The 16,172-nt window shown below is 42.4% G+C and overlaps 1 protein-coding gene across 2 annotated transcripts in view; it reads left to right on the top strand.

Annotated features, from left to right (window-relative positions):
* Nucleotides 1-16,172, top strand: part of LOC115466389 (E3 ubiquitin-protein ligase TRIM39-like) — a 118,814-nt gene that overhangs the window by 39,917 nt on the left and 62,725 nt on the right. For both annotated transcript variants that reach the window (XM_030197582.1, XM_030197584.1), the window contains exon 2: nt 6,868-6,994. In XM_030197582.1, the coding sequence (XP_030053442.1) occupies nt 6,868-6,994 (127 nt within the window). The remainder of the gene's footprint in view (nt 1-6,867; nt 6,995-16,172) is intronic.

Below are 16,172 nucleotides of genomic sequence, written 5' to 3'. Positions count from 1 at the left end.
CTCTACAAGACGGGGGCTTACTTGAAACTAATTTGCTATGGGGAATCCTCCCCGGAAAACTTTTTGATTTCTCTAGGATGGAACATTGAAGGATGAAACAGAGATTCAGCTACGCCCTGATCAATGCTTGAATATATGGGATATTGTAGACGATATGATATATATATACAACAGAGGAATCAGACATGGACTGTGGAATATAATATTGAATTACAAGGGTCGTATGTGCATGGAGAGGCGGAACGCAATATGAGGCTGAAAGAATATACAGAACTGAATCACAGCACAGGGTGCTGAACCATCGCCAGGATGTGGTGAAAGAAGATGATCAAAGACTGGTATACGAAAAATGATATGTAAATTTGTGAATAAGTTGGTGGTTAAGACTGGGAAGAGTTAGAGGGGTTAATAATCACGGCAGGGTGAGTGTAGGGGTTAATAAGTGACTAGTTCTTGGAACAGGAGGGAGGGAGGGAGGCTTTGAAGGATGGGAGCTGGGGGGAGAGAGGGGGGGGGGGGAGGAGAGATAGGGGGATACATAAAATTAGGTTAACAGAACCTCAATTAGACATATGGAGTCAGAAGAGAAATATGAGTGAGTTGAATGAGGAGTGGCTGCTTGTACAAACAGCGGGAGTGGTGCTGCTGGGACACCACGACTGCTCTTATGTGAATGTTGAACAGTGGCGGATGCATAAGCGAGACTTAGGAGACTGATGGGATTAAGGATATACTCTTGGAATGTGGGGGGTATCTCATCTCCCATTAAGAGAAAGAAAATATTACATAGTCTTAAAAAGAAAAGAGCGGATATAGCACTTCTCCAGGAGACACATCTGTCGTCTCAGGAGCACCTTAAGCTTAAAACCTGGTGGGTGGGAACAGTACTGGAGACCCCAGCGGTGGGAAAGAAGGCTGGGGTAGTGATTTTGTTTCATAAATCACTCCAGGTTGAGGTGGGGCAGACATGTATGGATGCCGAAGGGAGATATATTCTGGCACAGGTCAAGGTGAATAACACTACCTACCTCATTAGCAACATATATGCCCCTAATGTGTACAGTAAGAAATTCTTCCATTCTCTCATAAGCAAGATACAGCAATTTAATGTGTCGAAGAAGATAATTGGGGGTGATTTCAATGTAGTAGCTGATCCCACCATAGATAAATCACATCATATAGCAGGTGCGATGGGAGGGATAGATAAAGGTATCAATTTGATATGTGGGGCTGTGGGAGTGGTTGATGTGTGGCGGGTTCTTAACCCTACTACTAAAGATTTTACGCACTATTCTAGAGCTCACCACACGCAATCGCGAATAGACTACATACTGATAGATGAAGACAGCTTTGCAGACATCTTAGAGGCAGCAATAGATCCCACGATAATTTCGGATCATGCGGCAATATCGATTGAGTTTAAAGATCTGAACTCGCAAAGCAGAGAGTTCAGATGGATATTCCCCTTAGATCTGTATTATGATCAGGATTTTAGGCAATTTATTAGGAGAAAGTGGGAAGAATATGAACTAAATAATGAGTCACATATGGATACACCAATACTGTTTTGGGAGGCTGGGAAAGCTGTGTTAAGAGGTGAGATCATAGCATACAGTGTCAGAAAGAAAAAACAGAGAGATCGAGAGATCATTAGATTGGGGGAGCAGTTGGTGCAATTGAGGAGGGCATACGGACAAGGGGTAGCAAATCATATCCGAGAGCAACTATTAGCTACTCAGGTAAATTTAAATGAACTGATACATCAGCGAGCCAGTAAATCTGTTGAATATTATAAATATCAATTGCATAGATTTGGGAATAAACCCGGGAAACTCATGGCAGGGCTGGTGAGGAAGATGAAGGGGCAGAGGAGAGTGTTGGGGATCAAGACACAGAGGGGGAACCTAGTGCATAATGACACAGAGATAAGAGATGTATTTAAAGATTATTACGCTAGGCTATATGCCAAAAATGATGACGATGATCTAGACCCTGATATATATTTAGAAAATATTAATAAGACGAAGATCTCAGAACAACAGCAGAGGGAGCTAAATAAACCGATTGAGACGGAGGAGGTCCTCAAAGAAATTAAAGCCAGTGCCTTGCATAAAGCGGCGGGACCAGATGGCTATAGGGCTGAATTCTATAAAATTCTAATGCAGGATATAGGAGGCCCTTTAACAAAGTTCTTTAATAGATCAGTCGAATTAGGTGAACTTCCACGGTCTCTGCGATTAGCGGATATTGTGGTGTTCCCAAAACCTGAGAGAGATCCGACCATACCAGACTCATATAGACCAATCTCACTGATTAGTTATGAAGCTAAGTTGCTAGCTAAAATTCTGGCCTCAAGATTGGCAAAAGTGCTACCAAGCATAGTGGCGACCCCTCAGGTGGGATTTATACAGGGGAGACAGAGTGGGAAAAATATTAGACTGATACTGGCATCAATAGAGAATGTGCGCAGAGGGGGTGGAGATTCCTTATTGATTAGTTTCGACGCCGAAAAGGCGTTTGATCGAGTAGAGTGGGAGTTCTTGTTTGCTTCACTAAGAGCGTACGGATTTGAAGGTTACTTTACACAAGCAATATCTATATTATATAAGAATCCTATGGCGAGAGTGCTGGTTAACGGAGCGTACTCTCGAAATTTTGTAATTAATAGAGGTACCAGACAGGGATGCCCTCTGTCTCCCTTACTGTTTGCTATAACGCTAGACCCGTTGATTAGAGACATCATGAGTAACCCTGAGATTGAAGGTATAAATCTGGGAACCAGAGAATTTAAGATATCGGTGTTCGCCGATGACATTTTGGTTCACCTAGCTAAACCGGAGAGATCGCTGCCGGTATTGATGGAGGTTTTTGAAGAATATGGGGCCTTTTCGGGATTTAAATTGAATTTTCAAAAGTCAGAGGGATTGCCCACAACAACTCGGGTAAAGGAGAAATGGGAGGGTAGGTTCCCATTGAGATGGGCGAACAAGGAATTTAAATACTTAGGCATAACACTGACAAGTGATATGAGTAGCTTATATAGACAGAATATTGACCAGTTACTGCAATATACGCGGCATAGATTAGCAATATGGGAGGGACTGCCCTTAACTTTAAGCGGGCGAGTGGGTTTGTTTGCAATGATACTTTTCCCAAAATGGCTGTATGTATTAAGACAATTGCCACTAGTCATACAGACTAAAGATATAAAGAAGATTCGAGGAATGTTGACTAGATTCTGTTGGAGTGGGAAAAAGGCTAAAGTTAAATTGGAATATCTCTATGGGAAAAGATCTGAGGGAGGATTGGGGTTGCCTGACATTAAACAGTATAATTGGGCTTGTCTAGCTAGACACTTAGCAGATTGGATTATGGAAACAGAAGAGCATACGGAATGGAATATTGAGAGTGCACTGTTTAGACCATATCACCCTTATTATATGATGCATGTTGAGAGTACAAAGATACCAAAGGAATGGAAACATCATATTTTATTGCACCCAATGAGAAGTATATGGCAGTACATATTGAGGAGATTTAATAAAAACCCACGATGTACGGATCTCCTCCCACTGGTTGGGAATGGAGCATTCGAACCAGGGAATACGTGCCCGAAATTTGCCAAGTGGGCACAGGAGGGAGTGGTACTAGTGGCTGATGTTATGCAAGACACGGGAAAGATTATATCAAGAGAAACCTTAGAGGGTATGGTGGGAGTAGAGAATGTGATATGGTATGATTACTGCCAGATCCACAGCTATATTGAGAAACTACATAGGGGAAAATGTGATAGAGGGATATATGAGCTGCTGGTGAATCTGTTTTTGCCACAGGGAAGAGAACAGACCACGGTATCCATACTATATAAACAGTTAAATTTGATAGCCAAGCATCGTAGTTACGAAGCAGTGGCAAGACGATGGTCTGAGGATTTAAAGGTAGAGATCAGCAGTGGAGATATAGTCCAATCTCTAAAGGAGATAGTACATAAAGTGGTGAGTGCCCGATATAGGGAGATACAATTTAGAATTGTTCTGAGGGCATATATGTCTCCCATACAGGCCTATTATGCAGGTAGATTGCAAGAAACACATTGTAGTAAATGTCATTTTCAGAGAGCAACACTATATCATATGTTTTGGGGATGTCCAGCCATACAAGAGTTCTGGGGTCCAGTGCTGGAATACTGTGAGGCCGTGCTACACAGGAAGCTTTGGTTAGAGGCTAAAACTGTAGTGCTTGGATTAAGGGGAAGAGGGTCAACACTACGACATAAAGAAAACATATTTATCTATAAGGTACTAATGGTTGGGAAACAATGTATATTACAACACTGGACACAAGACATAGGGCCCTCCTTCTGGCAGTGGAGGAGCTCGCTTCATTCCTTGGTGCGAATGGAAGCACGTGCTATGACTAGTAGTCCTAGAAGTAGACAACGTTTTTGGGAAGTCTGGGAACCATACGTACAGGCTTTATCAAGCAGAGCTCGCAGCTTATTGGTGAACACACTCATGGGAGAGGAAGGTAGGGGAAGATAAATGGCTTTATATGTTACATGGTTAACGTTGATATAGAATTACATGGTATAGGTACAGGGGGGGAGGGGTGGGGGGGGGAAGGGGGGGAAAGGAACATTTAATGAAACCTTTGATGACATTCTAGATTAGATTATGATAAGAAACAAAACGGAAAAAAAACAGACGAAGAGTTGTATCAGGTAAATGTTTATTGATTATATTTGCAATTGAATGTAATATCAATACAATAGCTTCTTCTTTTATTATTAAAATAAATACAGAATAGGGGTTGGGGGGAGGGAGGGACAATGTTATATGACAAAATTTGATGGCTGTATGTACTGATAATTGTTTTAAGTGATGTTCCACTGAGTTATATACAAATGTTTCGAGATTGACATGTTCCGGTGGCTTTGTACTGTTGGTGTGGTCATCAATAAAAATTGTTAAACATAAAAATGATTGTTTAACTTTGATTGTGTGAAAACAAGTTGGAATGTGGAAGATAAGACACAGCTCTAATTAATTTAGTATGTGAAGAGGAGTATGGTGCTTGTTTTTGGAAGTTCAGCCTGGCCACCTGGACTTGGAAAACATGTGACCACATTCCCACATTATGGCTTGTTTACCTAAACAGAGAAGCATTCTGTAATTTTCCTTAGCTCTGAACATGAGTTCTAAGCCTAATAAAAAGGGGAATTTCTTTCGGTGAAATGGGGGCTCATCTGTGAGTGGATACACTGCGCAGAGGACTTGTTCCTGGTCCAAGAAGCTCCTGGGTCTCGCTGTGAACCGGGCCCCCCCATCTGATGTTAAGAGCCTGGATGATGTAAGGACCAGTGATGTTGTATGTATATTGCTTCTTTTCCTGGTCTAAGAACTCTTAGTATTGCTTAGATGTAGAGGCCACTGATGTAATGCTACTACTACTACTACTTAACATTTCTAGAGCGCTACTAGGGTTACGCAGCGCTGTACAAATTAACAATTAAGGACGGTCCCTGCTCAGAAGAGCTTACAATCTAAAGGACGAAATGTCAAGTTGGGGTAGTTAAGATTTCCTGAAAAGAGGTGTAGTGATTAGGTGCCGAAGGCGACATTGAAGAGGTGGGCTTTGAGCATTGATTTGAAGATGGGTAGGGAGGGGGCCCGGCGTATGGACTCAGGGAGTTTGTTCCAGGCATGGGATGAGGCAAGACAGAAAGGGCGGAGCCTGGAGTTGGAGGTGGTGGAGAAGGGTACTGACAGGAGGGATTTGTCTTGAGAGTGGAGGTTACGGGTAGGGACGTAAGGGGAGATGAGGGTAGAGAGGTAAGGAGGGGCTGCAGATCGAGTGCATTTGTAGGTGAGTAAGAGAAGCTTGAACTGTATGCGGTATCTGATAGGGAGCCAGTGAAGTGACTTGAGGAGAGGGGTGATATGAGTATATCGGTTAAGGCGGAAGATAAGACGTGCGGCAGAATTCTGGATGGACTGAAGGGGCGGATAGATGGCTAAGTGGGAGGCCGGTCAGGAGTAGGTTGCAGTAGTCAAGGCGAGAGGTAATGAGAGAGTGGATGAGAGTTCGGGTGGTGTGCTCGGAGAGGAAGGGGCGAATTTTGCTAATGTTATAGAGGAAGAAGCGACAGGTCTTGGCTATCTGCTGGATATGCGCAGAGAAGGAGAGGGAGGAGTCGAAGATGACACCGAGGTTGCGGGCAGTTGAGACGGGGACGATGAGGGTGTTATCAACTGAGATGGAGAGTGAAGGGAGAGGGGAAGTGGGTTTGGGTGGGAAAACAATAAGTTCAGTCTTAGACATGTTCAGTTTCAGGTGGCGGTTGGACATCCAGGCAGCAATGTCGGATAAGCAGGCCGATACTTTGGGTTTATATAGCTAATCATTGTGTGTATATGGCTAATCATTGTATATGTCTTAACCATTGTATATATCTTAATCACTGTAGATTTTAGCACCTCTAATAAAGGTTTCATTTACCTAATATGAATCCAAAAAAATCCACAGTAATTATTGAGTAGTCTTCACTTTTGAACGCCCAAACTGACAGCAAGAATTCAAATCATTTATCTTAGCCTGCTGTCCAGTTCAAATGAAGGGCGGTACTTCCTTGCTTCCAGAAAAACTGTCATGCAGTCCCAATGGTCCCGTTTTGCTCCACTTCTTCAAGGAACCACATTACCATAATCCAAATATTGGAGGGTTAACTTCCCACTGCCTTCAGGTTGCTAACCCTTCAGTATTTATCATGAAGATAAAAGATCTGAATTGACCTGTAAGTGGATAGAAAAGAAACACTGCATTTGAAAAACCATTATCCAGATACTCAAATTTATTTCTTATTGTTAGATACCTCCACAGTCCAAATGTAGCCAGAACTGTCCTCCTGGCTTCAGGAAAATGGCCAGGAATGAAAAGCCCATCTGTTGCTATGACTGTATTCCCTGTTCAGATGGAGAGATCTCCAGCCAGAGTGGTGAGTGATACATGGCATGTTTACTGCCTGCGGATAGATATTCATGAAGATATTTAACCGAAAGAAAATAAGTAGGGCTAAGAGTATCTTGAATTTTGTATTTTAACCATGCCTTGGTGTTTACAAATAAAGCATTCGTTATCATTTTTTTTCTGCACAATTGGACAGCAGAGTAGCATGAACCAAAAACACCAGGAAGTGCCATACCAAAAATTTCTCCCAGCATTCTCTCTCTCCTCATTGGCGGTGGGGTGACGGCACTTGTGAGTGAGTGCCAAGAAGTGTAGAGTGATGCACTTGGGGTGCGGAAACCCAAAAGAGAGATACCAGATAGGAGGGGAGAGATTAGTAAGCTCGACTCAGGAGAGAAACCTTGGGGTGTTGGTGTCGGAAGATCTGAAGGTGAAGAAACAATGCGACAATGCAACGGCGTGGCCAGAAGGATGCTAGGCTGCGTAGAGAGGAGAGTAACCAGCAGAAGAAAGGAGGTGTTGATGCCCCTCTACAAATCATTGGTGAGGCCCCACTTGGAGTATTGTGTTCAGTTTTGGAGGCTGTGTCTTGCTAAAGATGTAAAAAGACTGGAAGTGGTGCAAAGAAAAGCTACAAAAATGGTATGGGATTTGCCTTGCAAACCGTATGAGGGGAGACTTGCTGACCTGAACATGTATACCTTGAAGGAAAGGAGAAACAGGGGAGATATGATATAGAAATTCAAATATTTGAAAGGTATTAATCCACAAATGAACATTTTCCGGAGACGGGAAGGCGGTAGAACTAGAGGACATGAGTTGAAGTTGAAGGGGGGCAGACTCAGGAATAATGTCAGGAAGTACTTTTTCATGGAGAGGGTGGTGGATATGTGGAATGTCCTCCCACAGGAGGTGGTGGAGATGAAAACGGTAATGAAATTCAAACATGCGTGGGATAAACAGAAAGGAATCCTGTTTAGAAGGAATGGTTCCACAGAATCTTAGCAGAGATTGGGTGGCAACACCGCTAATTGGGAAACAAAATGGGAGCTGGGCAGACTTCTAAGGTCTACGCTCTGATTGTGACTGAATAGAAAGGGATGGGCTGGAGTGTAAATTTTAAGGGGCTTTGATGTTAGCTTCAGAACTTAGTAGAAGAACAGTACTGGGCAGACTTCTACGGTCTGTGCCCTGAGAAAGGCAAGGAGAAATCAAACTTGGGTATACATATAAAGTATCACATACCATGTAAAATAAGTTTATCTTGTTGGGCAGACTGGATGGACCATACAGGTCTTTATCTGCCGTCATTTACCATGTTACTATGAGTGATGCAGGGTGTAATTATAGCTCAGTAAGGTGCATGACACCAGGGAGAAGAAGAAAACCAGCTTCAATAGAACATTTACTTGGAGTTTAATTTAATTTTGGCATTTATAATTGCTTAACCATCAAGTTTAAGGCAGAAAACAATCATACATTATAAGCAGGTAATGTCTCTGCCCCTAAAGGGCTCAAAATCTTGATCTTTGTACCTCTGAGACAACGGAGAGTTAAGGGGTCCTTTTACAAAGTGGCAGTAAGCCCAACACGGGCTTACCACTCACTACAAGGAAAGTAGCGTTGGGCTACCACAGCAGCCCAGTGGCAGTTCCCACCCTCAACGCGTATCATATCCAGCATTACAAAAATATTTTAATTTTTGTAGCACTGGTGTGTACCCGGCAGTAATCGGGCAGTGCCGCACACTGCCGGCCAAGTGCTTCATTTGCCGCATGAGCATTTCCTAAAAAATCCAAAAGGTTGCCTTCTACCCATGCAGTAAAAGGGGGCCTTAGAGCATCAAAAAACACATGCTGACGCAGGCCCCTTTTGCCGCAGCTTTATAAAAGGGGCCCTCAATGACTTGCCCAAGATCACAAGGAGCTATAATGAAAATTGAACCCAGGATGCTGGGATCAAAGACTGCTGTACCAACCATTAGTCCACTCCTCCCCACAATAACATGTCAGCTGCAGTCATACAACCATCTTCTCCCTCAGCTCCATTTCTAATACTGACAATTCCAATCCTTGCCATTGCTAACAGAGTTTCTGTACTATCCAGAACTCCTTAGTCATATTTGTTCTTCCTCTATGGTCAAAGGACTCCAATTGCTCCACATTTTGAAGAACAAGTTGTTTAAAAATAGCTATAGCTGGATTGACCGGACCTGGAGGAACCCATGACCACTTGGCTACACAATCGGAAAAGACCTTCTTAGAATCCGAAGTTCCTGCAAAAACCTAGTTTTAACTGCAGAGACCGCACTTTTCAAAGTCCACCTGAAATTGAAAGGGCTGATGTCTAGAAGATGGGACAAACAAAAAGACCCTTTGATAACACCTTTTCTTCCTCTTTAGTAATGGCAAATCCTGAAATCACTACTCAATTAGCAAAAACCAAGCTGGAAACCAGCAAGTCAGCATACTGCACATAAAAGAAAAAACAGAGTCAAAAACAAAACCCCAAAGGAGCATGGACAGCCCCAAAAAAACTTAGCTGAAACTCTCACAGGAGCTGTTACTGGAACCGCCACTCATCTAGTATTCGGCTATCACTCCATGGAACCTCCAATATAACGGATGGAAAACAGAAAAGCAGATCAGTAGTAGATATAAATAAACTTTATTGGTGGCGTAAGAATATTGCTCAACACAGGCTGTGTTTCGCCCAGAAAGGCGGCGTCAGGGGCTATTGAATGAACTGTATTATAGGATGCTTGTGAAAAAGTTGTAATTTATTCCAATAAAGTTTATTTATATTTACTACTGATCTGTTTTTCTGTTTTCCATCTTGGAGTTTGCGGATCGTATGCCTTGTTGTTTCTTGTGATCTCCAATATAACGCCAACCCACCTAGGCAGTGCACTCCTGGATCCCCTTGGCAAGTAGAACCAAATCTTCAACAACAGCGTCTTGTTTCGCTATTTTCCATGCTGCATCAAGAAGAAACAGTATATATCCAAGGAATTGCTCACTACCATCACTGACTTAAAGATGATGCCAAGAAGCCATAGACACCAGCAATTTAAAGATCCAACTACGCCAGCTGACTGGTCACATGCCTGCCAGTGAGTCCATTTCATACCACGGGGGAGCCCGATCACATCATCAAAACAGGAACTAATCCTCAGCCTAGAAAAACACCAGGGACACCGTTAAAAAGAGGCATTAAATTCTACACATCTGTTCAGCCCATACGGTTCTACTGTGTTCAACTTATAAGTCCACTGCTGTTCTTTGCGCCATAAGATTTTTCTTTTTCTTTTATGTGCAGTATACTGACTTGCTGGGTTCCAGTTTGATTTTTGATAATTGAGTAGCGATTTCAGGATTTGCCATTTTTGTATATATTTTGTATGATCATTCACATGTTCTTCTTTTGAGATTGGAGAGGTTTTTTTTTTTTTAATCAACTGATTTTCTCCATAGGTTGGGAGTTTTAGCAGTTGATTCTTTTTTCCTTCCTTTCTTTTCTAAATGGACCAATGATAATACCTTACTTCCATTTATGATAGTGGACTTTATAATACTTGATATATTCGTCCCTATTGGAGTTTAGAGGTCTTATTTGTTTAAAATTTTTTGTTTAAATTTCTGTAAAGAAGTTTTGAAGGTTACAGGTGAATGAGATACAAATTTTCAAACTCTAGTCATGCACTCATATTTGACCTAAGTGAAAGCTTCTTTATACTGTAGAATTGCCCCAAAATATTTATGTTCAACTATCATTTGCCTTACCCTATCATTGTGTTTATGTTTATTTTTCTTTGCAAATAATAAATATAGCAAATACACACACCATCTCTCCCTGTGCCACACAACACACACAGTCCACCCCCCCCCACACACAAGTACTGACTCACACACACACACTCTCATGCAACATCTAAAACCTCCCCCCCTGTCATTCTGACAGAGAAAAAAAAAAGTAACACCCTGTCAGAAAACCTCCCCTGTCTCATACATATACACACGATCTTTCTCTGTGACACACAACACACACAGTTAACCCCCCCCCACACACACTATTACTGACTCACACACACACACACACACTCTCATGCAACATCTAAAACCTCCCCCCCTCTCTCACACACACTCTGTGTGAAACACACTCACACTCACTGTGGCTCACATACGCACTTGCACACACTCTCATTCTCACACACACACACACACACACTTTCTCACAGACACACTCGCACCCACACTCACTCTCTCTCTGTCACACACACACATTCACACATTCACTCTCTCTCTCTCTCACAGTCACTCTCACACACACTCTCTCAAACATACACACTCCGAGGAAAACCTTGCTAGCGCCCGTTTCATTTGTGTCAGAAATGGGCCTTTTTTACTAGTAGCAAATAATTAACAGTAAATAGGTTTTCACACTCAGGCAAATTCCAAAGGAATTGCAAACATACCAAAAGGAACACCTCATATAGGGGCCTTTTACTAAGCCGTGGTAGGCTCTATACGTGTGCAGCATGTGCCAAAATGAGACTACCACAAGGCCAGCATGCCCCCTGGTGGTAATTTCAGATTTTCTGCGCATCAATAATATCTGGATTGATTGTTTATTTATTTATTTCCTTTCACGCACGGCATTTCCGGCGGTAATTAGCACTTGGTGCGCACCGACTGGTCACCAGGCGTGTAGCGTGTGAGAACATACTGCTAGATCAATGGGTGTCATTAAGGGCTCAGGCCAGTTTTAGGCGCATGCTGGTTTCAGTTGTACTGCATGCCCTTTTCCCATCACATTAAAAAAGCCATTTTTTTGCAGACGCAATAAAACCATGTGCCTACACTGCCGCAGCTTAGCAAAAGGATCCCATGGTCCCCAAAAAGGAAACAGCCAGACAAAATTTACAGGGATTATGGGGATGGTATTCAAAGCGATTTACGCAGGCAGGAGCCTCTCCTGCACACTTAAATCGTTTCCCGATACCTAAGTGGGGATATTCAGTGGCAATTGACTGGAGGATGCTGCTGAATATTCCCACAAACCGTCCAAACAAAAAATGGTCAGGTCAAGGGACAGTGCTGAGGGCAGCACTGAGGAGGACCCTGACGTTATGCAGGTGCTGGCAATATTCAGTGCTAAGTGGGTTAATTTAGGACAGCTCAAGTAATCCAAAGCCTTATCTCTCACTATAAACCCCCTTGGATATAATACCTTTGAAGATAAGTGGTTATTGTTTCTGTGCACAGTCTTTTCTGGAACACATGTGTTGCATGTCATGGAATTGCAATCACATCGTATAAAGTTTATGTGGAATTTCTGGAATAATTATTTTTCTCCAGGAGCTGGAGTTTTTCTAATTGTCTCTTTCCCCCCGTATTTGTTTGAAACCTATGATAATAACTGGTGTCTCCATGTGGTAGAGAGACACTGTTGAAGGACTGAGCATAGCCTGGAGTTCTGAGCTTTCCTTCTTTGATATTAATTATAGAGTGAATTGCAATTCCTCCCAATGTTTACAAACTGATGTTTATATTTACACTAAATTAGGTGCCAGGAAGTTCTGCTCTAACATAGTATTCTGTAAAGGATGTGCACCCTCTCTGGAATACGAGCATAGCGTAGATCTCACATCTAACTTTGGGTGCCATGCTTAGGCCTGCTGAAACCTGGTGAAAATGCTGGCACACAACTAATGGCAGTTGGGCACATAAATGAACCTATTCTAGAACACTGCACCTAACTTCTGGAAACACCCCTTGATTCCCCCACGCCTCTCCTGGGTTGCACACTATAAAATGGAGGTGCACATGTTAAAGAATACGGCACAAAGCAGATCAGCACATAAACCCAAATGAGTGTCAATTAACAATTATTGATTGTTAACAGCTCATTAACTAATTAGTTTCCACACAGATTTGGGTTCTGCACTCAAATTTGGATGACCTGTATAGAATCCAGGGGTTTGCTGTCTAATTGATGCAGTTCATGAAAAACTGGGACATTCTTCTTTTTTTTCTCAGATATGGATGACTGTATAAAGTGTCCAGAGGACAATTGGCCCAATCAGAAGAGAGATGCCTGTATCCCAAAAGTGATAACCTTTCTTTCTATGAGGAGCCTTTGGGGATATCTTTGACTCTTCTCAGTATGCTCTTCTGTTTCATCTGTGCTCTCATTTTGGGAATCTTCATTAAATACCGGCATACTCCCATAGTAAAAGCAAACAACAGGAACCTGAGCTATATTCTCCTCATCTCCCTCATGCTGTGCTTCTTCTGTTCCTTAATATTCATTGGTCGTCCTGATAAGTTGACTTGCATTCTTCGACAGGTTGTCTTTGGTATCACATTTTCTATTTCCTTATCCTCAGTACTTGCAAAAACTATCACTGTTGTCATTGCCTTCCAAGCCACCAAGCCCAAAAGTAAGCTCCGGAACTGGATGGGTTCCAGTCTGTCAAATTCTATAGTCCTTTGCTTTTCTCTTCTTCAAATCCTCCTGTGCCTTGCCTGGATATGTTCTGCTCCCCCATTCCCATATCGTAACACTGAATCAGAAATTGGAACAATAGTAATTGAGTGTAATGAAGGATCATTAATTGCATTTTACTGTGTTCTGGGATACCTGGGATTTCTGGCTGGTGTCAGCTTCACTGTAGCTTTCTTAGCAAGAAATCTACCTGACAGTTTCAATGAGGTCAAATATATCACCTTCAGCATGCTGGTGTTCTGCAGTGTCTGGGTGTCTTTTATCCCAACATACCTGAGCACCAGAGGCAAGTACACAGTAGCAGTGGAGATATTTGCTATCCTGGCATCTAGCGCAGGACTGCTTGGCTGTATTTTTATCCCCAAATGCTACATAATCCTTCTGCAGCCTGAGAAGAACAATAAGAAGTACCTAACAAGATATGTAAAGACTTAAAAAGTCTGAAAAAAATATAATTCTTTATTATAAAAGAAAATCAAAAATGTCATACTAAATAAAAAAGTTGGTGTTTGTTTGTTCTGTCATTGAAATCATTGTATGTAAGTACAAACAGGATTTAGAGGAAGATGAATCTAGCCCCTGATTTCATATAAAGTAAGGGTCTAATATAATGGCTTAGGAGACCCTGGGTCTCATTTTCAAAGCACTTAGACTTGTAAGTCTAAGGGGCCCTTTTGCTAAGCCGCATAAGCGTCTACATGCACCCAACATGCACCAAAATGGAGTTACCACCCGACTACCGTGTGGCTCTTGCAGTAATTTCATTTTTGGTGCACGTCCAATACATGTGGGAAACATGTTGTACTGTTTCATTTTTAATTCACTATCTGTATCTGCAGATATACTCTCCACACATCTTCCAATACCTTCGTACCTGTGGTGTGTGTTGGGATATTTTCAAAAGGGTTGGTATTCAAAGTGATTTAACTGGGCTGGAGAAGCTCCTGTCCAGTTGAATCACCTGCGCCTGGCTACCCAGTGATATTCACTGGCACTGAACTGGGCAAAGCTGCGGATATTGGCCCTAACCAACCATGTTGCAAGTCAGCAGAAGCGGGCGTTATGGGGGCAGAATCTGGGCGGAAGCGGGGAGTTTTGTAGGTTTCAGCAATACTCATTGCTGCTGTCCACATAGGTAACCGGGAAGGAGGGCCAGGAAGAGAGATTGGACTTTGTTCAAGAGAGACAGGAGGGAGGGGGATTGGACTATGTTTGGGGGAAAGAGGAAGAAATTCTGGACTCCGCATTTGTGGGTCCTGGCTGATATTCATCCTTGTGCAGGTCCTGGCTGAATAGTGGCCAGAATCAGCATAAATTCTGGTTGGCAGGATAAGATTGATGAGTCATGGATATTCAATGCCTTTGCCCAGACATAGCCCAGTACTGAACATTCAGGGCTAATTTAACTGGTGAGAATCAGTATCTTAAAAAACACTGACCAATGCCAGCTGATCTTTGACCAGAAAATGTGTTAGTGTTGTAGAGCAGTGTTTCTCAAGTTGGTCCTGGAGTACTCCATTGCCAGTCAGGTTGTCAAGATATCCACAATCAATATGCATGAGATTGATTTGCATACACTGCCTCCATTGCATGCAAATCTCTTTCATACATGTTCATTGTGGATAATCTTAACTGGTAAGGGGATACCCTCTGCTCAGTGTACAGCAGCAGCTAAGAAAGCAAATAGAATATTTGGTATTATTAGAATATTAGGTATTATTAGGAAAAGAATGGAAAACAAGAATGAGGCAGTTATAATGCCGTTGTATTGCTCCATAGTGTGACCACACCTCAAATATTGTGTTGAATTCCGGTTGCCAAATCTCAAAAAGATATAGTAGAATTAGAAAAGGTACAGAGAAGGGCAATAAGTGGGGAAAGCATGCAGAGCATGGCTCTTGGAATGATGTTTATGATTATTCCATACTCGCTATACTGCCATTTCTGGAATAACAAGTCACAGTGGTTTTATGTACCCTACTTTAATGGTTGTGTTAAAGCAGATTATCAAATAAAATAACTTTGAACAATAAAACCATAAATATCAAATAAAATAAACAGAAGACGAACTCCATAATTCTTTCCATACCCTCTGCATGTAAACACAGGAGTGTGTGATGGGGGTACAGTGGATGGTTGGGGGAGAGTGTGTTGGTGTATGTGTGAATGATATGTTTGGGTGCGTCTGTGCCTGTGTGTGTGTATGTGTGAGAATGCTTTTTGTGTGTCTGTCATCAGGAAAGGAGATGAGAAGAGATGGCATGTTGAAAGGCGTAATTCCTTATCACTAGGGGCCGATACAGAAAGCTACTGTGGGTGGGAGCACGCAGTTACAGTGAGGTCTAGGTGCTCCTTTCTAACTGCACAATGCAGAAAAGGGGTTCAACACAGAATTATCCCAGATGATAGAGATCGGTGCACATCAAAATAAAATGATAATGGGGTTGTCAACTATTCTGCCCTGATGCATCAATTTATTGTTGCTATATTAACCAGAGGGCCACTTCTCTGCTCCTCCACTTCTGCAGCACTTGCACTGGGGAGAAAAAAAAAATAGTGCCCCCCCCCAGGCCTCCAGACTTCCAATAACCCAATGACCATCACATGATGACCCCTATATCCCTTCAGAACCCCAAACCAACAGCCTTGGTGTCTAGTGGCAGTCCCCCACCCCCAAATACACTGGGTGCCTAGTGGCA

This window comes from Microcaecilia unicolor, chromosome 3, assembly GCF_901765095.1.
Source record: "Microcaecilia unicolor chromosome 3, aMicUni1.1, whole genome shotgun sequence".
Taxonomy (NCBI): domain Eukaryota; kingdom Metazoa; phylum Chordata; class Amphibia; order Gymnophiona; family Siphonopidae; genus Microcaecilia; species Microcaecilia unicolor.
This window is presented reverse-complemented; position numbering and strand designations above follow the sequence as displayed.